Raw genomic sequence first — 23,081 nt, 5'->3', positions numbered from 1 at the left:
CAGTCTTTACAATCTCACTTGATGATTAGTAGTTTTGTCACTTTTGTCTGGGGATATAGTCAAGATAAGCACTCAAAAGCTGGATTTAATGTTAAGGTTATACGAAACGTTGTTTTCAATGTTTACAAAACGATAAATGAATGTCTTCAAAAGTTAATTTGTTCTTCAATAGCATGAAAAACAAAAGTAAGACGGCGTCATAGGTTCTATTTGTCATTTCTCAGCATATTACTTTAGGAGATGCTACCTTCTAAACAAATGGTGTAAAGTATTTTTGCCATACTTTTTCTTCAAAATGCATCTAATTCCTTCAACAAATCAAAGATTTCACCATCATAAAGTAATCTTTGCTGTTTGTCACGGTACCATCATTCTTTTTATTTAGACACAAATTTGCAATTGGCCATGATGTTGAATTTACTTCAGTTCAGAAGGTGCAGTTGACTGTCAAGGTCAATGTGCCATCCAGTGGAAACCGAATAGGAAAGTAATGCATCCCAACAGAAATGATACAACCTCTTGAAGCGTTTTATTAAAACAATTAGACTATTAGTTTGATAAAATAGCTCTTATAATCATCTTTAGTCTAATAGTTCATAGATGGAAAGACAGGAATCAACCTGACCTAACCGGTTGTGACCCGTTATCCAACCCACTCGTCTTGTCATATTTGATCAGTTTCCATGAGCTTGATGGCATACTGGCATTACTTATCTTGGATCACCAACATTATCACTAATTGCTATACATGAACTCTAATATTTTGATGTGTGTAACCAACATTCTACGGAGCCAGGGTCTCAGGTATATTGGCTTTTGCTCACTGTGTTTATCATAAATCGCATGCTTTTAATTTCAATTAATCTAACAAGCAGCGATAAAATGTCCTAAAAAGGTACATTGCAGGCGTAAGGTTTACATATTTGCCATATCTTAGCGTATGAAGTTCTCAAAATACATAACAAAGCTTATTAAGGAAAATTGTAGTGATTTTCTCTTTTGATAGATTTAGATTTTCAGGAATCTAAATAAGCTGAAACTAAGTTATGGAAGTAGGTAACTAAAGTACAGATCAACTTTACAGGTATGGCAAGGTGAAGAATGAAGACCATTTTCATCCCTACAAATGACACTAGCAATAAAAGATGAAATTCAGAATATGTCCACCCTATTAAATAATATACGGGATCTAGAACTTGCCTTAAAAGATCGAATCTGATCTCCACCGAAAGGACTTTGAAGTGTGAACCAGGTTCTTCCCATCCTATCACGTATCCATGAATGAATAAAGTATAGGTGACGGTTTCAAGTCATCTACTTATGGGTTATGTATTATCTCTAAAAAGTAGAATGGTCAAATGGGCCAAAAGTTACTCAAATTGTATTCTTAATGCATGAAATCTTTTCATTCAAACAACAACATCAACGCAGTCTCGCCAAAAATGGGGTTTGGGGGATGTAAGATATAGGCATCCAAACATTAGGTTATTATTGATATAAAACAAGATATGTGTAGTCATATACATGACACTAACTACTTATAGATGGATAACATTATATATATTTCACGAATAGTGTTTAAAGTCAAACCACACTGCCTAACCCATTTTTGACCCACTATCCAACCCGGCTATTTTGACACCTCTAGAATTACGTCTCATTTTGTTATCATCTGAAATAAGTTTTGTGTAAACGGAATAAAGCAAGATTGTGTGGTTGTCACTAAAAGCTTCAGTCTATATATAGGAAGAACAAATCGAAGAGAGTCTCCACTCATAAGCATTCATTACATCCTGTCAAAAATTCAAACTCTATTACAAACAATATGGAAAATCCAGTACGCTGCAAAGGGTGCAAGAATTATCTGACAGTACCACCTGGGCAGCCTTGTTCCATCTGTTATAAAGTCAACAAGCCCAACAAAAAGGCTCACCGTATCGTTCCTCAAATACTCCAGTATATTGATGGTTATGCCAACAGACCAGCAAGCAATAACTACAGTAATGCCCCTTATGGACAGCCTACACAAACAGCACCAGCGTATGGAGGTTACTATGCTCCACCAGTGTATGGGCCCGGCTATTACAGCCAACAGCCACAGCCAACACCCTCTCCTACGTACAGCCTATGGTAGTGACTATTATAGTCCACCTCCACAAGCCTTGTCATCTCCTGCTGCGTATGGTAATGGTTATAATAACTATTACCAACAATCACCACAGGTGCATGAGAAAAAGAGGGCGGTATTGTGCGGTGTTACTTACAAAGGTCACAGAAAGACACTGCCTGCTAGTATAAATAACGTCAGGAGCATGCACCAATTCTTGGTGAAACTTGGCTTCCAGAATGCTTCCATCCGCATTCTTACAGGTTTTGACCGTCTTCCCCCTTCTCTCTCTCTCTCTCTCTCACACACACACACACACACACACACACAAAAATAACATAAAAATATTTATGCACAAAAATGATCGATGAACCATACCAAGACAATAAAAATTAAGGTGGCCAAATGGGTGGGTTGGGCGCTTGATATATATTAGCAAGTCAATCAAATTTATGTTAAGTCAGCATAACTTTTAGAATAGGATGAGTTGAGGCTTTATGCATAAAAAATACACACCGGGAGATCTATGACCCATTCGGCCCAAAGAAGAATTCTTTTTCTATGCATCAGCAAACTACTTTGTCCAATTTAATGATACTTTTGGGTATACGGGTGTCAATAGATTAAAACTGTCCATTTTACAACCATTTCAGCCTGAAACAGATAATGAACTTCATACAAAGTTTAAAACCAAACAGAATATACCTGGTTCTGGTTTGTTTCATCAATTTTGTCAATGTGGGCTAATTTTCACAACCTCAAAGATATAGAAAAATAAATTGAAGGCAGATAGTTAAAGTTCAAAGACTTACAGGATGGCCAAATCTAATGCCGAAGCAACCACTGTCAAGAAAATATAATTATATAACCTTTCTGCAGAAGAGGAATCAGACCCGGCCAGGACTCCTACAAGACGCAACATACTAACCGCAATGGGATGGCTCACGAAAGGTTGCCAGTCCGGGGATTCATTGGTGTTCTACTATGCAGGCCATGGGTCTCATGAGACTGATCGCAGTGGAGATGAAAAAGATGGGTATGATGAAGCATTGTGTCCTGTTGACTATAGTATAGCTGGGAAAATTCTAGATGATGAGGTCAATTCCCTTCTTGTAGCACCACTACCTCGTGGAGTAATACTTCACAGCATCATGGACACATGCTTTAGTGGAACTCTTCTTGATCTACCTTTTCTTTGCAAGATTAATCAGTTAGTATTGTTGGCAGCATTATATCTTCATTTGCACCAAGTTTCTACTATCTTTATTTAGAGGGAAAATTAGCGGGTCGGGCAGGTAGGATAACATGTCAAAATGGGTTTGGGTCAAAATAGTTACTTTCTAGTATGGGCAGGTAGTATAACCTGAAAATTTTTGTTAATCTTTTTTGAAATTTGTAATTAATCAAAGTATTACTGTAGATATGAACATAAAAACTACACTATTAAAACAATACTATGTTCATTTATGATTTATATAACAAAATTGATTCAGTAGGTAATCTTGGCTGACCCATGTGACGTGTTTCAGTTTTAGCCAAGTTTTAACAAATTTACCCATTTCGGAGAAAAATACAACCCGAATTGTCCTTTTAGATAAATGGGTTAAGATTTCCACTTCTAAATAATAAATATAGGCACAACACTTGGAAAAGTAGGAAGACTCACTATCTTTTACGCAGGGAAGGATTATATAAATGGGAAGATCACCACCCTTCACATGTTTCATCATATGGAGGTACTAATGGAGGAAAAGCAATCTGTATTAGTGCCTGTGATGACCATCAAAATTCTGCAGATACATCGGTTAGTATGCATATCTAAATATGTTTCATGCATATCTAAATATGTTTCAGCGGATTAAGCGCAAATCATTACCACATTTACATGTAAATTAGCTATGGATCATTTTAAACAGTCAATATATATACTAAATGTGTACTTTACAAGCAGGCTTTCACTGGCAATGCGATTGGTGCATTGACTTATAGCTTTATTCAAGCTGTGCAAAGTGCACGTAAGTTGACATATGGAGACTTACTTGAGAACATGCGGAAAGTAGTTCGTGAAGCTCAACTAAGACAAGGCATGAATGCTCCATTTGCATCTTCTACATCACAGGTATGATGTCAACATAATGAAGACCCAAGACGCAAATATCATCACGATATATATCAATGATGATAGTAGTTTTGCTTATGGGCCACAACTGTGCACACGTGTGGTTATAACAGATTTTACACCTGTAGATCCCCATTACAAATCAATCATCATAATTCTGTTTCCTATGGTCACATTTCAAAAGCTTATTGTACGTGCTAACATATATATCTGTACTGATCATTGCAGGAGCCTCAACTATCATCTTCCACAAGATTTGAGATTTACTCAGAGCATTTTATGTTGTAAAGAAGATGTTCACTCTGTCATAGTATCTACTATCTATACACAAACTTAAAAATAATGTATCATGCTTGCCAAGTTGACATCAAGTTATGTAGTATACTGAGAAAAGAAGCTGCAATTCTTTTTTACTGACAAACTTGTGCATTTCGGATTTACACAATGTCTTTACTTTGAAGCTTGATAGTTTAGTCTACAATTTACTATTAATGAATGTGTTTAAGTAATACTTAAATGTGTGAAATTTTCTTGATGACTCCGGACTAAGCATTGGTTTTGTTCATCTTACTATTGCTAAATGCCTAAATTATAGTACCAAAATGGAGTAAGTTTTCCATATTGCCCCTAAATGAAGTTAATCAAAAGTCAAATGGACAATCACAAATTGTAAAATAACAATCATATATAAAATAAAAACCTTTAGCATTGCTATTGTCTAATAGATCATTATTGTGGCATGAAGAACATTGCAATTCTACAAGACATCAATATGGAATTTCATGGAATGAAGCAACCATAAATTTCCTTCTTGTAACTCGAACGTCACGATTGAGTTCAAAAATACCCTCTTTCAATATGCAAATATATAGGTTTCCTCTCAAATATGAAGGTCAGCCTTTTATTTTGACCACACCAGCTCATTTATCCATATAGAAACATAACAGAGAATGTCAACTAAACTACATACTTCTTCAGGACCAAGTTGTAGGAAAAGGGATATTAGAACACCAAAAGATGATTAATAACAGATGCAAATTATATTTTCTGATAGTAAATGGAACAGAGAAATAATTTAGATATGCATGTAAGCAAATAGAATCAAACTGAATAAACACAAATTAAATCGTTTGGCTAAGGTAAGTGTTTGACATGGTTTCCATTTAAAACAAATTAACGCCTGCTTCCCGGGTACGGCAGCCACAGCGTCCTACTATCATACTTCTACGGAAGCTTTCTTGAAAAATGGTTGGAGAAATCTAGAATAACGTATATCTATGGAGCCCAACCAACCCGACATTGTGAGATCTTCCATTAGGGAGCCGGCCGGGGGGGGGGGGGGGGGGTACTGTTATAGATGTGGTGTGATTGTTGATTAATTGTTGGATGTGGTGATGTGACGCTGATGTGTCACGCCACCTTCATTACAAAGACTCAAGAAGGAAATCACAATCCATCTCTTTTGACCTGCAAGGAAATCACAAACCAAAAAGTCACCTCATAACCAATTAAAATAAGTCACATGTTAATTCAGAGATACATAACACTCATCTAAACTTTTGTTTCCAGATCTACATAGTTTCGGGCCAAGTTATGTCTCACCACCCACACCGTTCTTAGAATGTATCGTAATTTTCAATCCTGTTTGAACGTCCGTCATGCTCCAGCTCAAACTGCGAGTGCATATTACAATATTTGAAGGCATATTCTGTTTGAACATGATTTATATCTTGAGTTTGACCCACCAAAACATGATAAGCACTACAAAAATGGATTGATGCAGAGAGTATGCTAAGTAAAGATGATCATTAGATATATCAGGAATCTAACAAAGCTTTACCAAGAATCCCAATTGTTTGATATATGTATTAATTACAATACTTTTAAACATAAGAAACAAATCTTTAATATAACGATCGCAAAACAGGAAAATAGAATCTACAAAGATGTGGTTGCTCTACAACAGCTTCGATGCTTCAGGCACAAAACGCTAAACCAGAATTTTTAGAAAGCAGATACGATGGGCTCTGGCTCATTCGTTGCATTTACCATTTCTCGGCATATGACTTTAGGAGATGCTACCTGCTAAAAACAAATGATGTCAAGGTGCTTTTTCTCTTTCCCTATCATCAAACTGATCAAAGTGCATCTAATTCCTCCAACAAATCAAACATTCCACTATCATATATAAAGTTGTCTTTGCCTTTTGTAGTATTACCTTAGTTTCTTTTGCTTTTTAAGATTTATCCAAAGCTGAAATCCTAAAATGTAAAACACCGAATGTGCATGGAAACGAAATAATTAACAGTACTACACGAATTTGTAATTGGTTATCCTATACTCTATATGATCCTATTATGTGAACCATAAAAAGAAGCCAATAAGAATTTGCCTATCTTCCTTCTGCTCAAAAGGTGCCATAAACAGAAGTCTAAAAAAGGCAGAATTAAATAAAGATTGCGTCCTGATACAAAAATATCCATCTTGTTAAGACACAACTAAACGTAAAGCATGTCAGCACAAGTAGAGGTGGAAACTGAGACGTATTACTTATAAATGGGTCGATTTTTGTCTTCTGATTATATCTCTAAAGGGTTGAAAGACCCAGAGTGTTCATTATATAATCACTTCCTAAATTGTTCTAGGGCGAATTCCATAAAATATATATGTACTTTACTAGTTGTTCTACACGAGTCGTCGTATTTTACAAGTCTTTGAAAATGAAACTTCTAATAGGGCTTTAGTTTCTCAAAATGAAACAAACTTATCTACTTTAGTATATGAAAAATAAAACTTCACAAGTATTATGAATATGATTGATGCAAATGGAACAACTTCTATACTTAGGTTTATGAAAATGGGACTTCCTAAAGTATGCTGACTCAAATGGGATAACGTGTAAAGTATGTTCAAGGTTCTCCTAAAAACATAGTTTTCCGAATTATCTTCAAACTAGTCCCCATTGCGGATGCTCTAGACCCCACTAGAGGGGTAGGCCACTGGGCCTTACAATCTCGCAGGGAAGCATGGCCCGTTGACTCCTATGATGGGTCTGATATGTTGGTAACTGCACTCCTACCTCCTGAATCATCAACAAGTTCAAGTTAGATTCCCTTAGATGCACAAAAATCACTAACACAGAGAAAAACTTCTAAAAATTCCAAGAAACCTCAAACTGCGTAAGAGGTGGAATTTCCAACTCGCTAACCCTGAAATGGGCTAATTTGTATTGCATATAGCCATATACCATCTCAATGGGTCAAACATGAAGAACAAAAAACAAACGGGTCAAATGGGTTGTACGGATGGTAAAGTTGCTCAAGTTATACTCATATGCCCAATTGTAGTTATGCTCTAATTTGGTGGAAACATCTTCCCTATCGCAAAAAAGCTAATTAGGATTAAGTTGCATAAGAATCTACATGCTTATATTTCAAAGGTGGAACCTTGATAGAATTTGGAAGTACATATTAACTTTAATAGTTAGGCGAGGTGAATAATAAAGATGATCTTCATCCCTACATATGAAAGCATGAATAACTAACATATGCTCACACTACCAAATTAAATATTAGATGTAGAACCACTTGTTAAGAGAAGAATAAATCTGATCTCCACCTTAAGGACTCTCAAAGGTGAACCTGGTCCATTCATCCAACCTGTACAAAACGTGCCCATGCTAAAGTCTCCCGTAATCATTTATAATTAGTTTTTTGTAAGAAAGGTTAAAGCAGGAATACTTGGTTTTTACTAAAAGTCTGAATCTATAAATAACCAGAACAAACTTAAAAGACTTGCCAACCATCTCCTCTCATAAACATATTTCTATCCTGCCAAATATTCAAAATCTATCACAGACAACATGGAACTTCAAAAACGCTGCAAAGGGTGCAAAAAATACCTGACAGTTCCGACTGGGCATCCTTGTTCCATCTGTTATACAGTCAACAGGCCTAAAAATAGTTCTAACTATAATGCCCTGTCTCGAGTACTCCAGTATATTGATGGTTATGCCAACAGACGAAGCAGTTATTACTTTGATGCCGTCCCATATGAACAGCCTGTACAATTTCCAGCATATGGAGGTTATAATTCTCCACCAGCCTATGATTCTGGCTACTATAGCATGCAGCCACAGCCACCGCAGCAGCCATGGTCTTCTCCTACAGCCTATAGTGATGCTTATTATAGTCCACCACAACAGGCATTGCCACCTCCACCGGTGTATGGGAACAGTTATTATAACAGCTATTACCAAGAATCACCACAAGTGTATAAGAGAAAGAGGGCAGTGCTGTGTGGTGTGACCTACAAAGGTCATAGAAGGACGTTAACTGCCAGTATAAATAACGTCAGGAGCATGCACCAAGTATTGTTGAAAATGGGATTCCCAAATGGTTCCATTTGCATCCTCACAGGTCTTGACAGCCACCTTCCTCTCTCTCTCTCTCTCTCTATATATATAGTAATGTAGAATAGTAATGCACAAAATTATCAATGAACAGTGCCAAAACCAAGTTGTCTAAAATGAAAGGTGGTAAAATGGGTGGGTTGAATAACGGACAAAACATGATTGACAAAAAATAAAATGGGTAATGCCTGATATGGATGAAATGTCTGGTTAGCCAGAAATCTAGAATGAGTTTTCTGTCCGAGTTTAAAAACGTTATAAATAATTAGTCTGTATTTAACTTCAAAGAAAATCTGATTCTTTCAAAAAAATTACTTTCAAGGCTTTTTGTATTAAATAAACTTCATTCGAATTTTGACCCATCTCACCTATTTTCCTTTTTAGCTTGATTCATTGATTTGACCTGAATGACCCGTTAGAGATAATACATAACCTGAATTGACCATTTATAAGCAGAATCTTTTTTAACACAGGAAAATAATCTTTTATAAGAAATGACTGATTCTGTCATATTCAGAAGCTAATCGAAACTACTGGACCACTTTCTTATGTTTGTTTAGTCAGACCAACGTTCAAACACATTTAGCTTCCACGAATGATATCGTATCATATCCCAAAAAGTATCATATCATGGTAGAGCAGTGTTCAAAGTTGACCCGAGTACCTATAATTGCAGAAGAGGAACCATATGCCAACAGGATTCCAACAAGACATAACATCCTAATGGCATTGGAGTGGCTCACCAAAGGTTGCCAATTTGGAGATTCATTGGTCTTCTATTATGCAGGCCATGGGTCCCGCATGATCGATTACAGTGGAGATGAAAAAGATGGGTATGATGAAGCATTGTGTCCTGTTGACTATCGTGTATCTGGGAAGATTCTAGATGATGAATTCAATGCCATCCTTGTAGAACCATTACCTCATGGAGCAACACTTCACAGTATTATGGACACTTGCTTTAGTGGAACTCTTCTCGATCTACCTTTTCTTTGCAGGATTAAGCGGTTAGTATAATTAGCACAATGATAACAGTAATTGCACTATGTTTCTGAAATATTTATTACCGAAAACTTAGCTTCACAAGAAACTTAACCATTTAGTCTCAAAGTAGGCCAAAAAATGATACCAAAATTAAAGAGAACCATTGCATCAGATGTGGTCTTACTCTTTCAATTTGGTATCCTGAGAGCTTTATTAAGATCTAATTTGGACCACCTTTACTTTACCATCTAAGCATACTCTACATATTTCTAAACCTCTACGGCTAGAAGTTTCGATCTGGTCTACATATAAGTTTCGATCAAACTGAACCATTTAGGACTTATGGGTCCTCAAAGTAGGCCAGAAAGTCATTACAGAATTAAAGGGTAAGACCAGATCTGGTCTTACCTTTTAACCTTGAAATCAGAATAGCTAATTTAAAGTCTAGTTTGAACCACCTTTACTTTACCAAACTAGACATATTCTACATATTTGTAAAGCCCTAAGGGCATAGTTTAATACCCAATATATAAGTTCCGATGAAACTTAACCATTTAAGAATGATGGGCCCTCAAAGTAGGCCAAAAAGTCATTCCATAATTGAAGGGTAAAACCAGATCTAGTCTTACCTTTTACCTTTGGAATCAGAATATCTAACTTAAAGCCTACTTTGAACCACCTTTGTTTTACCAAACTAGACATATTCTACATATTTGTAGAGCCCTAGAGGCGTAGTTTATAAATAAGTTCCGATGAAACTTGGCCATATAAGACTTATGGGACTCAAAGTAGGTCAGAAAGTCATGCTAGAATTATAGGGTAAAGACCAAATCCGGTATTACCTTTTAACTATGGAATCAATATAGTTAACTTAAACCCTAATTTGAACCACCTTTACTTTACCAAACTAGACATATTCTACATAGTTGTAGGGCCCTAGGGGCGTACTTTAATACCCAATATATAATTAACCATTTTAGACTTATAGGCCTTCAAAATAAGCAAGAAAGTCATTCCAGAATTATAGGGTAAGACCTGATCTGGTCTTACCTTCTAACTATGGAATCAAAACACCTAACTTAAAGCCTAATTTAAACCACCTTTACTTTACCAAACTAGACATATTTTACATACTTGCAGAGCCCCTTGGGGCGTAGTTTAATAGCCAATATATAAGTTCCGAAAAAACTTAACCATTTTAGATTTATGGCCGCTTAAAGTAGGCCAGAAAGTTAATTTAGAATTATAGGGTAAGACTAAATCTGGTCCTACCTTATAATTATGGAATAAGAATAGCTAGTTGAAAGCTTACTTTGAACCAACTTTACTTTACCAAATGAAACATATTCTACATAATTTTAAAGTCCTCAAAGTGTAGTTTAATACCTAGTAAATAAATTCCGATGAAACTTAACCATTTAAGACTTATGGGCCATCAAAGTAGGCCAAAAGTCATTCCAAAATTGAAGGGTAAAACCAGATCTGGTCTTACCTTATAATTATGGAATAAGAATAGCTAGTTTAAAGCCTACTTTGAACCACCTTTACTTTACCAAATCTAACATATTCTACATGTTTTTAGAGTCGTAAGAGTGTAGTTTAACACTAGTAAATAAATTCCGATGAAACTTAACCATTTAAGACTTATGGGACCTCAAAGTAGGCCCGAAAGTCATACCAAAATTTAATGGTAAGGTCTTACCTTTTAACTTTTGAATCAATACAGCTGATTTAAAGCCTAATTTGAACCACTTTTACTTACCAAACTAGACATATTCTACATATTTGTACAGCTTTAAGGGCGTAGTTTATTACCCAGTAAATGAGTTCCGATGAAACTTGACCATTTTAGACTTTTGGACCCTCAAAGTAGGCCAAAATTTGTTCCAGATTTATAGGGTAATACCAAATTTGGTCTTACCTTCTAACTTTATCAAATAACTATTACAAAACCTACTTTGAACCACCTTTACTTTACCAAACTAGACATATTCCACATATTTGTAGAGCCCTAAGAGCGTAGTTTAATGCCCAATTAGTATGTTCCGATGAAACTTGACCATTTAAGACTTATGGACCGTCAAAGCAGTCCAAAAAGTCATTCCATAATTATAGGGTAAGACCAGATCTGGTCTTACCTTTTAACTTTTGAATCAGGAATAGCTAAATTAAAACCTTTTTTGAATAACCTTTACTTTACCAAACTAGACATATTCTATATCTTTGTAGAACCCTTGGGGCGTAGTTTAATACCCGATATATAAGTTCCGATGAAACTTAATCATTTTAGACTTTTGGGCCCTTAAAGTAGGCCAGAAAGTCATTTTAGAATTATAGGGTAAGACCAGATCTGGTCTTATCTTTTAGCTAAATAATTAGAATAAAGCCTATTTTGAACCACCTTGACAACCAAGACATGTTCTAGATATTTGTAAAGCCTTAGGGGCGTAGTTTAATACGCAATAAACCAGTTTCAGTGAAATTTAACCATTTAAGACTTAGGAGCCCTCAAAGTAGGCCTGAAAGTCATACCAAAATTTAATGGTAAAATTTGGTCTCACTTGTAATCTTGGAATCACAATAGCTAATTTAAAGCCTAATTTGAACCACGTTTACTTTATCAAACTAGACATATTTTACATATTGGTAAAGCCCAAGGGTTATAGTTTTTACCCAATAAATAAATTTTATTGAAACATATCGAACTGGAAGTCAGCTGGGTTGGATAACATGTCAAAATGGGTCTTGTCTAGTAAGGCCCTCCTTTCGTTGAGATTTAAAATTACTTAAAGTATTCACTAAAATAGTAATGACTATGTTGTTAAAATAAAAAGCTAACTCTTTTAATAAGGGGATGTGGGGATGTGTGAGTCTTTAAGCATTTGAAAACATTTTAGGTCTACCGAGATGACCCGTTCCCAATTCATGAAAGTTTAACTTGTTTACTGTTTGACCTGCTAGAGATATAATAGAATCTGAATTGACCCATTTTGAGGTAAACGGATCAAATTTTACAACTCTTTGACAAAATAGGATTGCTCAATCTACCTTCCATGCAGGGGAGGATTCTATAAGTGGGAAGATCACCATCCATCTCATGTTTCAGCGTATGGGGGTACTAGTGGTGGAAAAGCAATCTGTATTAGTGCCTGTGATGATGATCAATATTCAGCAGATACGCCGGTTAGTACCTTATCCGGAAATGGCATATATGCATAATGCATTGAGAACATACATTCACCATTTAAGGACTTATCGTATGTTATGACAATGTAATTTTCAAGTACAATAGTTTTGGATTGTCCTACTAGCTAATAGCATCTACTTTACGTTCAGGTTTTCACCGGCAGTGCTATTGGTGCATTGACTTATAGCTTCATCCAAACAGTGCAAACTGCACATAAGTTGACATATGGAGACTTACTTGATAACATACGCAAAGTAATTTGTGAAGCTCAACAACGACAAGGCCTAAATGCTCCATTTGCATCTACACCACAGGTTTGATGTCTAAAAGAGATAAACATAGTCTCTTAGAACTGTTCCAAGAGATTCTCATGCATGCCAAATTGACATAAGCTTGTACCAGGTACTAACATTGTGTTTATCATTGCAGGAGCCTCAATTATCTAGTTCAACAAGATTTGAGATTTACTCGGAGCCTTTTTCATTGTAAAAAAGTTGTCACTCTGAACTAATCAATCTTACCAAGAAGAGCATGTAAGCCCACATGGTGGTTTCATCCTAAAATTAAGTGGGAATAGGGCTAGTCATCAAACTTATATGCAGGCTTAGGAATTTATCATGTTTCAGTGTGAGATTTTGGTTTGTACTCAACACTTGATTATAAGAAGTAGTTACCATAGACTACAAAGCCTTCCCTTTCCGGATCAAAAAACTTTCAATTTCTATAAGCATAAACGTGTTCTAAACCCCAAAAGAAGTATGAATCTAGTTTTGACAGTCGCTCCTTTTACTTGTAATTTGTAAATAAATAAACCAAAATTAATTATGTCAAAGCCATAGTGCAGTTGAATACTAGTATGTAAATCAATAAAGTATAATTTTTTTTTCTTTCTAAAATCCATTTAGGTCTTATAAACAATTGAGACACCCAAGAACTAATGTGATATGACATGATAGCGCGAAGAATTTCGTAAAATTTTAACATTTTGCTTTGAACGAGAAATTAAGATTACTGACGAGCCACTAAATTACCTGATCATCTCCACATGCTTCCACATGTGGAAACCCATCATATGTGAGACAAAAACCCCCTTGCCCAACATAAAACACCAATATTTTGTCACATGTGGGACTAACCCATGCTCTTCCCATTATTGATATCATTGGGTACCTTACCTTAACCACTTGAATTAATGATTTAATAGATTTTAAATAAAATTTAACTCGTAATTAAGTGCCCTTGGGCTCAAGCTAAACAAATAACCATGTAGAAAACTCATAGAAGTTTACTTAGGTTAAGTTTAAGTAGATAATAATCTCAGATATTTTTAGAACTCTAAGGTTAGAATGTCATTAGGTAAGACACTTATAGTGACCGTTTTACCTATGTGTGTGGCAAGGAGCTTAGATAATGACTGGGGAAGTTCAAACCACATCTTCAGATCTAAAAACAAAATTAGAAAACCAACAAACAAACCTTGTGCCAAGTTTATGTAGCCCTCTCGCATTGTGATAAATTCAGATTCTCGTATTTACATGCTATTTGATTCTGGCATTGCCGCATTGCCATTATAATCACACATTTTGACCCGCTATGACTGTAGTTAGGCATCCTATTTCTTTAAAACCGGGAAGTATGAGCCCAAAAAACCTTTTCCATTTAACCGTTTTATGTAGGAAATAAAATTTTTCTGATTTATTTAGTGGTACCAACCTACTTAGACAATTACATGTGTGTTTTAAAACCGTTTTCAACAACAAACATGCTTTTGACATAAATGTAGACATAAAACATTTAAACAGATTTCTATATATAGCGGCACTAATCATGTTACATTAATCAGATAAACATATATCATGGATTAATATGAACATATTCACATTTTATTGCAAATAAATATGATCATTTACCAAAATATACAAGACAAAGATAAATCCATCATTCTGCATTTGGATTCTTGGTGATAAGTCCTTTTTCGTGCTTTTGTTAGTTAAAAGAATCTGTGCTTCGCCGCACAAGATTAACAATGACGGTTCTTGTTTGCTTGACTTACTTTCCCTCGAGGATCAATAGCTTGCGAGAAGCGGTGCACCAACGAGCATAGTAAAGATGTAGGTTGGGCCAATCAGAAGATGGGCAATGAGTGAAGTGATGGAGCCATAAAGACAAGACCTTTTCTTGTTCTTCTTCATGTTTTAAAGACCCTATGAGTTCTCCTAAGACATTTTCTAGCTCAAGCTTCTCTTTAATTGTTAGCACGGGTGCGTCTGTTCCAAGGCTTGCTTGGCACATAAACGGTAGCCATGACATTAACAATGTCATTTTGATTTTCCTTAATTCCTCCATGTTACCCTCTTCTTGGTCTTCACCTCCCATATTCGCCGCTTGCTTGAACAAGAATGCTGCATGGTTTTCATTGTATTCATATAAGGGATTAGTACATTAAAATGTAAATAACTTTACACTAATTGTCATCGTGAGTATCGAACTTCAATTATGTGCATTGTATGTAATGAACTTTCAAATTTTGTGCATTGCATGTATCTGAGTATATGCGTGAACCATATAAGCTGACACTTGTAAGTTTTTGATTGGCCAGATACATACAATGCACAGAATTTGAAAGTTTATTACATACAATGCAAAAGATTGAAGTTCGATACACACTATGACAATTCGTGTAAAGTTGTTTACATTTTGATGTACAAATCCCTCCATATAGTATACAACTTTAGTTCGTTCATACCATAGACATTAGTTAATAGTCAGTTAAAAATAAAAAATAAAAAAAATTAACACACAATGGCTAAAATTGTAACACCTATAATATACTTTATTCTCAAATGGGACATATTTTATATTCCATTCTAATAAAGAACATTCCACTTTACCTTGATATACTAACAAAAGTCATAAGGAGAAGCCGTACCAGAAAGTTTAACCAACGATCCTTGTAGTCTTAGCTGAGCCGAAAGAGCCACAGACGCCAGCTTAGAAGCCGAAGCCCATTCACGAACAGCCTCATCACCACTCCCACAAGCCGCTAACTTCTCAGCCAACCAAAGCAGCTCAGCTGACAACTTCTCAGCCGAACCCTCAAACCGGGCCGTTTTCTTTTTTCTTAACCGGGTCCAAGCAACATCACCATAATAACCAACTGTTTTTATCACCCGGGTCAACCCAAAACGACCACCACCACCCTTACTTTTACTTTTAATCATTGTACTATCATCATTCTCCACCACAGCCGCCACCTCAGCCGCCATTTCAAGTTGTCGAAGCGCGTGTGAAAACGCATGCGACAAAACCGCGGCGTTAACTTTTCGTAACGCCTCATGATTCTCCTTGAGATTTGCATCTATTAGTTTCTCCGCATATGATCTGACAACCTCGTACTTCCTTGAACTAACTGGTATTTCATTAACTATAGCTAATAACTGAGCAAGTGCACGTGCTATGCACGTGTCACCAGTTACGTTATGTTCTCCAATTTTCTTATGTTCTTGGGTCCCTTTTATAAAAGGGACCTTTAAATAAGTTCCATTGGTTTCAGAATCTGAATCCAAAAACGAACCTAAATAAAAATCGTTGTCATAGTTGGGATTGGGATTGAAATTGGAATAAAAAAGGAAGAAAGACTGGATGATTTTAAGAAAGAATAAAAAGGTTTTGACTAAAGTGTAACGAATTAATTTGAATAGTTTAAACTTATGAGTTAAGTTTATTAAGGATTTATCGGTGTATACGAGTAAAGGTAATATGAAGTTACGAATAACATATGGAGCTAAAGGTGTTGTTGCTTGTTGAGGTTCGATCATGTTGTCACACTTTTGAGATTAAGATAAGTTTAAATGAAGAAGAAGAAAGATGGAGAAAAACAAAGTTTAGATATTGAATTGCAGAAAATAGACAAACCTCAAGAAAAATTGGTGTAGGTAGTAATGTAACGTGTAAAACGATTAATGTTGTTTTCTTGTTTGTATGGTTGCTAGGGGAGAGGACAATTTTTCTAATATTCATAACCACATATACTCTACATAAAACAAATATTTTGTTTTTTATATTACCTTTTTCGTGATTATTGTAGTTAACAACTACGGTTTACTTTACATAAATAAAAGATTTGATCAGGAAAGTTAGTTTTGAAAAAGAGTCAATATTTAGGATATATTTAGGGAATTTTTTTATTTAATGAAGTCATTATTGAAATCTCACAATTTTCTTTTTTTAACAGCTTTATTTTATTAACTAAAACCAAAAGTCTAATGAAATTAACCAAATGGTCATGTTTTCTTACATAAAGTATCAAGTTTAAATCCTGATATGCCCTTCAATTTTGACTTTACTTCTACTAAAAGACTCGACACATTAACCTTTGTAAGCATAATATTGTCATGTTTGAATGACTAAATTTTATTCTTCATTATACTAGTTAATCAAACCCGGGTTCAACCCGAGTTTTTACAGTTAAATCAGTTCGAACCCGTACATTGAGTTTAGGGTAAAAAGGAGAAATAAGAAAATAAAAATACAAAAAATTATGATGTCATATCTTTTAAAAAATTGTGCTAGCAAAGGATGAGGGATTGTCATTTCATTCTTTTTCTAAAAATAGCTTTTGGAAACAATTTTGTTTTATTAATATAAGAGATTTCTAATTAACCAAAAGTTAATAACTCTTTACTTCCAAAACATGTATTTTGCGGTCCTTTTACATTAAATTTCATGGTATAAGAATGAAAAGCAAACTTGCAATGGATATAAAGCTATTGTAGTTTGTCTACTTACACGCCCTCAAAATAAGTTCAAGTAAGCTCAATATCCGGCCAATAGGGTTGGTGGCCCTGGTTCAAGTCTCACTTCCCACATTTGTGGCGGTAGATTAATAAGGATTTTTCAAAAGTTCTTGAATTTCATCTCAGGTATGCGTATAATTTAAGAATAGGAATAGATTAAAATGTTGTTCTAAAAAAAAAACTCGATATCCAAATTTGCTTTCACTACAAGAGATCGGATAGCTAACGGCAATTATTACTTTATTGATCGCTGCATAACTAACCAAACCCGATATATGTAGTATATATAAATCTAGATGTTCAAGAAATGAAAAAATTAACCCACAATACCCAACATGAACAAGTCAATATTCTTAACAGAAACCCAAAAAAAAAGGGGAAAAAAAAAGAAAAAAAAACTCCAGAACGCCAATGAACTTTGTAAACCCTTCATAATTTACATCTTATACTGCACATACTCGATCCTAATACGCAGGTTCTTTATGTAGTTTCCATCTTCATCACTTGAAACGGATGACAATGCATGATATATCATCTTTGCTATCTCGGTTCAGTGCTTCAGCAGCAAGTTTCTTGGCCGCCTTTTCTGGATCATTGATATTTATAGCTATGTCTACCGCTTCTTGGTTAGTCACAACCTGGATTGACACCCATTAAAGTCAAACTCATGTAGGGAGAGAAATTTCGAATACGTGAAGTCAAAGTTATAGCTTTTTTACCTTCCATAGCCCGTCACTTGCAACGATGAGAATCTCAGTATCTACACTGATATCCGAGTTTGTAATGTCGGGATCAGAGCGCAAATGACTCTTCAGATTCTTGTCTCCGAAAGCACGTGAAACAGCTAGTTGTCCATTCACCCTAGCCACATCTCCTGTTACATCATTATCAAATTGACGTGGCATTTACGAGAAATTAAAAGCTCATCACTTCCAGTATTTGCTCTAAAGGAAAGAGTCCCATTTCAGAAATGGATTTCTCGAATGCATACCAATCTACAAAGTCTAACGTATGGTTCACATAAATGTAAGCTCGAGCTTTGCCAGTAAGGACTTCTATAGGCTTAATTCATCCTAGCCTGAGCTTCACTCAGATATTCAAGCAAGATTCCTCTCCTAGGGTCGGTAAGCAAATTTAACAAGCAGGCTCACCTCATCGACACAGATAGAAGTTGCAAAATGGGTGCGTCGCGGATGGGGTGCGTATGTTCAATTTGGGTTATATTAGGTCAGCCGGGTAGACCCATCCACTTTTTGGCTTTATTGAGTTGCATTTTATAGATATATAATGTGCTAAATATGATTAGAAATACTTATCAATAAAACAATTTAGAATGTTTCATGCATATCAAAAATCAAGTGACTTTCCGTGCATTTGAGATGAAAGATAACTCAAATCAGACGGATTCACTCATAAATGGGTTGATAACTTGATATTGCCAACTTTCACACTGGTAAGTGCTACTGATGAGAACACGCTATTTATGACAACTAAACCTTAAATATACCCAAATAAAATACCAATTTAAGGATCTTAAAATATCACCTGGCATGTTCGAGACGAACCCTCCTCTGTTTTCAATACTACCCCTCTCGGTATTAGGCTCATGATCGACACTCATCTGAATTGCCTTTCCTCTTCTTGAAAGAACGGCCCGAGAATCTCCAACATTTGCAACCCATAATTTACGAGCGTTAACGAGAATTGCTGTAACTGCAGTGGACCCACCTCTTCCGAGGTCAGGATTATGTGAAAGAATCGCTTGGTCAGTTCTTTCGTAGGCTTTTGAAATTGAACGGTTTGGGTCTGCACAAAAATCTCCCTGCTATACCACAAAACATCATATGATCAAAGAATTATCCAAAAACAGGATGTTTGATTAATTGAAAGTATATAGAATAACATGTTCCCTAGAAATGCTCGAGGGGTGTGCAAGGGGGTTGGGGGTATGTTCTTTGGAAGTAATTATATGATATTAAGTAATTAAATGAAAAAGTAGTTTTAATGAAAAAGGTTGAAGAAAATAGTACTATTAGGATGTAGCTATGCTGTTTGAAACCGTAATAATTAGATGTTTGTTTGACAATAACTGAAGAAATGAATAGATTAAGTCAGCAAAACAGACACATCTTGGGGGCGAAACGAGGCATATTATCTAATGCAAGTAAAAGTCTCTCAAATCAGGTAAGATGAAGGGCAAATAAGTAAACTTATCGTTGTGGCTTATATGGAAATGATTATGGATAAACGGAGAAGGTTATCCCTGTTCAGCTTACCGGGAAGGTGAGTCTTTGACTCATACGTACGCGGCCTAATCTAGGTGTCCCTGTGACCCTCCGCGTGCCCTTTCCCACACCACCCCCAAGATGTTTGCATAAGGAGGTTCCAACATGAGATCTCTTGTGAATGTGCGGACATTAGGACGCCTATCCACTAGGTCGCCTCGGTGGTTTATATGAAAATGATTACTTACCAATATCAGAAAATGAGAACCAAAATCTCATCAGCTAAGCATTAAAAATAATTGAGATAACTGGTTCAAAAAGACAAATATAAACACTTTCAAGATGTAACAATCCCAAATTTTTGACTTCTAACGTAACATACATAATTACATATAACCAAATTAGCAACGTTGACAGTACAGTTGAGTCAAAGTTAGGACGTACGCACGATGGAAGCAAAAGTATGACGCACAAAACATAACCGTGGTGAGTATATATTCACATTTCAAGCGCAAGTATGACGCGCACGAAAACAAAAAGGAAATAAAACCTAGAAATGTGCATACATATGTACGGACGATATGTCAACGACCAATCATTTGGAAAATTTCCATGCATTTAAATCTTATAAACTTTTGAAATAATTTTAATGCCAGTTCCTTAAAAGACTTCTAGATTTTTTTAGCACATGAACCTCAAATTGTCAAAGGGACCTTGTGCACCATGGTTGCTTTCTGTTTTAACTTCTTATTTACAAAACTTTGGAGAATATTCCATTATGAGATTAGATACCATCTCTAACTTAAAGTCTTAACTTTTAGGTCAATTAATAAGTCAGAATTAGCCTGTTTGATATTGTAAAGCTCACCTCCTTTAGGATATTGGAGAACAAATGCTTTTGAAGATATGCAGGCACACTATGCCCTAGATGCCCATCAAAAATAGCGAAGAGCCCGAGCTCACGTCCTTGATAAGGGACGAACTTTGCCACATGATAGTCTTCCATTGGATGATTAGCCTTCCCTTTCACAAGGGTGAACCCATATTTCACCGACCCATTCTGGCCTCGTCCCTTGCCTGACCCGCTCGATGATTCCCCACTTGCAAGCTGAAGTCAACAACAGAAAACACTTCAGTTATCTATCAAAAACTGTAAAGGTTCTAACAATTTGCAGTGCTGGGTTGAAGTAGGGTTTTAATTGACTGAATGCAGTACTGTGAACGTGCATAAACATGCAAGTCGCCAAAAAGTAGTCAACAGTTAAGCTCACAATAATAGAACTATCATTAGTGCTCGATTATTTACTATACATATAAACCATATATTAATTTAGAGAAATAAAAGATTAAACCATGAAATGAAGACTGACGTTACAAGTTGCACTTCAACTTTCATAACAAGAAAAGATTAGCCTTGACCTTGATGGTAAGACGACATTAATCATGGTTGCCCTAATTAAGAAAATTCATAATGTACTAGAACAGCGGTTGTGGTCGTCGAATTAGCAACATAAAAATTATCAATTTACCCAAAAGTTATCTTGCCAGAATTTAAATATCTATAAAGTCAACCGTCAACTTTAAACAACAATTTGATTAAAAAAAGCAGGAGTTTGTGGCAAGCACAATCAATACAGTCATTAAACAAGTTTTGACACAGGAGGAACATCTAGCTTTATATTCAAAATGCACCACAATATGAGCTTAAATCAACAACTGAAGATCACATAAATGACTTTGAAAAGTAGTCAACTTTGACCATGACCGAAAAACGACAATACATGTGATCTCATTTAATACGAAAGAACTCCAAATGCACCGGAATTGCGGCGCAGTGACCACGAACGGTAGCCGTTAGCCATAGATTTGATAACGACATATATAACGAAAAACCAAATTTTGTATATAGTTCAAACTTCAGACATGCTTAATGGATTCCATCATCCACAATGTCATACACTCATACATCCAATCCAGCCTGACTTTAAATTTCAACAGGTTGGTTTAAAAATGTAATCTTTATTACTTACTCATATGTAGTTTTTTTTTAATCAAATAAACTGCAAAAATAAGATTAATGACAAAAATCATTTTTTTTTCCAGCCAAGTTACTTCAATTATGCATAAATTCAAATAAAATATATACAAAACAAAATAAAATAAAAACACTTCAATTTTTTTTGAAAACATATACAAAAAGGAATGAAATTTCCTCACCTTGGAAACAGAATTGCCACATATATTACCCATTTCAGCCTTAAATTCCACTACCTGAAAATAGTAGCACACAAACGTAGAGTATATAAATAAACCAAATAAAACTTAGAACTATGAATAAAAATATAAAAATATATATATAAAAAAAAGGTAACATGATCAACCAAACCCATCATTTATATCAGGAATCCCACTAACCCCATCAATAAATTAACAAACTTTATGACATTTCTTGAAAATTTAACATATTGGCTTGAAGAATTATTACTTATATTAATAAATTAACAAGCTTTAAATCATTTCGTGAATATTTAACAAATGGGTATCAACAATTTGAACTCACCAAGACTTACTATTTGTGTTGACAAACATTACAAAAGATGTGTAAGTATTCTTGGTATTTATAGAGGACTTTATATGTATATATATAGATATAGATATATAGATATAAATATATAACTAGTTAAAAATTTATTTTTATAAAAAAAATATATACTTAAAGAGAAGAGGGTTCTTTGCTAATTACAGAGAAAGGGCTTTAGACTGCCCCGTATTTTGACTTTTTTTTCTTTCTTTCTTTTATTTATGACATAAATAAATGTTTTTATATGTATATTTTGGGGTTGTATAAAAATGTGAAGAAAGACACCAAGTCAGAAAGGTTTCTGAAGTGGAAGCTATATCACAGCTGTATTTTTAATGAATTTATATTTATTTTTGAAAGTACATTTTTTATGATGGTCTTAAATGGGAGGTGTAATGTGCTTTTGTGAGACTTACAAAAGTAAATGCTCATAATCCAGAATTTGGTCACCGGTCGCTCAGGGAGAATTTTAGTCAACTCAAATCAACCTTGATTTTTAAACCTCTATTTAATACGAGTATTTTCTTTGAGAAATAATTAAGGGAAATGATTAATCCTTTTAACCAAATAGCCTACTAATATGACATATGGAAAATAAGGGGGCAAGATTAGGAAAGAGAATTAGTGGATACCACATGTCACCTTTTTAATGTATTAGGAAGATTATAAGG

The 23,081-nt window shown here is 35.1% G+C and overlaps 4 protein-coding genes across 9 annotated transcripts; 2 read left to right on the top strand and 2 right to left on the bottom strand.

Moving 5' to 3' along the window:
• The first annotated feature begins 1,750 nt into the window (after positions 1-1,750).
• LOC122598421 (metacaspase-3-like) lies at positions 1,751-4,666 on the top strand. The gene is made up of 6 exons (XM_043771016.1): positions 1,751-2,094; positions 2,147-2,370; positions 2,987-3,317; positions 3,788-3,911; positions 4,059-4,226; positions 4,455-4,666. The coding sequence occupies exons 1-6, from the start codon at positions 1,826-1,828 to the stop codon at positions 4,512-4,514; spliced, it is 1,176 nt and encodes a 391-aa protein (XP_043626951.1). The 5' UTR covers positions 1,751-1,825; the 3' UTR covers positions 4,515-4,666.
• A 3,422-nt stretch (positions 4,667-8,088) lies between these two features.
• LOC122597444 (metacaspase-3-like) lies at positions 8,089-13,551 on the top strand. Its single transcript, XM_043770037.1, has 5 exons — positions 8,089-8,644; positions 9,155-9,644; positions 12,681-12,804; positions 12,958-13,122; positions 13,238-13,551. The coding sequence occupies exons 1-5, from the start codon at positions 8,089-8,091 to the stop codon at positions 13,295-13,297; spliced, it is 1,395 nt and encodes a 464-aa protein (XP_043625972.1). The 3' UTR covers positions 13,298-13,551.
• A 1,118-nt stretch (positions 13,552-14,669) lies between these two features.
• Positions 14,670-16,762, bottom strand: LOC122595633. Of its 2 annotated transcripts, none has more exons than XM_043768039.1 (2): positions 15,738-16,744; positions 14,670-15,210 (listed from the first exon to the last, which is right to left on the bottom strand). In XM_043768039.1, the coding sequence occupies exons 1-2, from the start codon at positions 16,624-16,626 to the stop codon at positions 14,858-14,860; spliced, it is 1,242 nt and encodes a 413-aa protein (XP_043623974.1). In that variant the 5' UTR covers positions 16,627-16,744; the 3' UTR covers positions 14,670-14,857. The 2 variants fall into 2 exon arrangements, with proteins under 2 accessions (XP_043623974.1, XP_043623975.1); XM_043768040.1 differs by having other exon boundaries at positions 15,185-15,537; positions 15,738-16,762.
• Positions 16,763-17,821: 1,059 nt separating this feature from the next.
• Positions 17,822-22,618, bottom strand: LOC122597997 (probable protein phosphatase 2C 9). Of its 5 annotated transcripts, none has more exons than XM_043770601.1 (6): positions 22,543-22,618; positions 22,047-22,100; positions 20,698-20,937; positions 19,150-19,429; positions 18,324-18,478; positions 17,822-18,242 (listed from the first exon to the last, which is right to left on the bottom strand). In XM_043770601.1, the coding sequence occupies exons 2-6, from the start codon at positions 22,077-22,079 to the stop codon at positions 18,105-18,107; spliced, it is 846 nt and encodes a 281-aa protein (XP_043626536.1). In that variant the 5' UTR covers positions 22,080-22,100; positions 22,543-22,618; the 3' UTR covers positions 17,822-18,104. The 5 variants fall into 5 exon arrangements, with proteins under 5 accessions (XP_043626536.1, XP_043626537.1, XP_043626535.1 ...); XM_043770602.1 differs by having other exon boundaries at positions 22,573-22,607; XM_043770600.1 differs by lacking the exon at positions 22,543-22,618 and adding an exon at positions 22,390-22,489.
• Positions 22,619-23,081: the final 463 nt, after the last annotated feature.

This window comes from Erigeron canadensis, chromosome 4 (assembly GCF_010389155.1).
Source record: "Erigeron canadensis isolate Cc75 chromosome 4, C_canadensis_v1, whole genome shotgun sequence".
NCBI classification, from domain to species: Eukaryota; Viridiplantae; Streptophyta; class Magnoliopsida; order Asterales; family Asteraceae; genus Erigeron; species Erigeron canadensis.
This window is presented reverse-complemented; position numbering and strand designations above follow the sequence as displayed.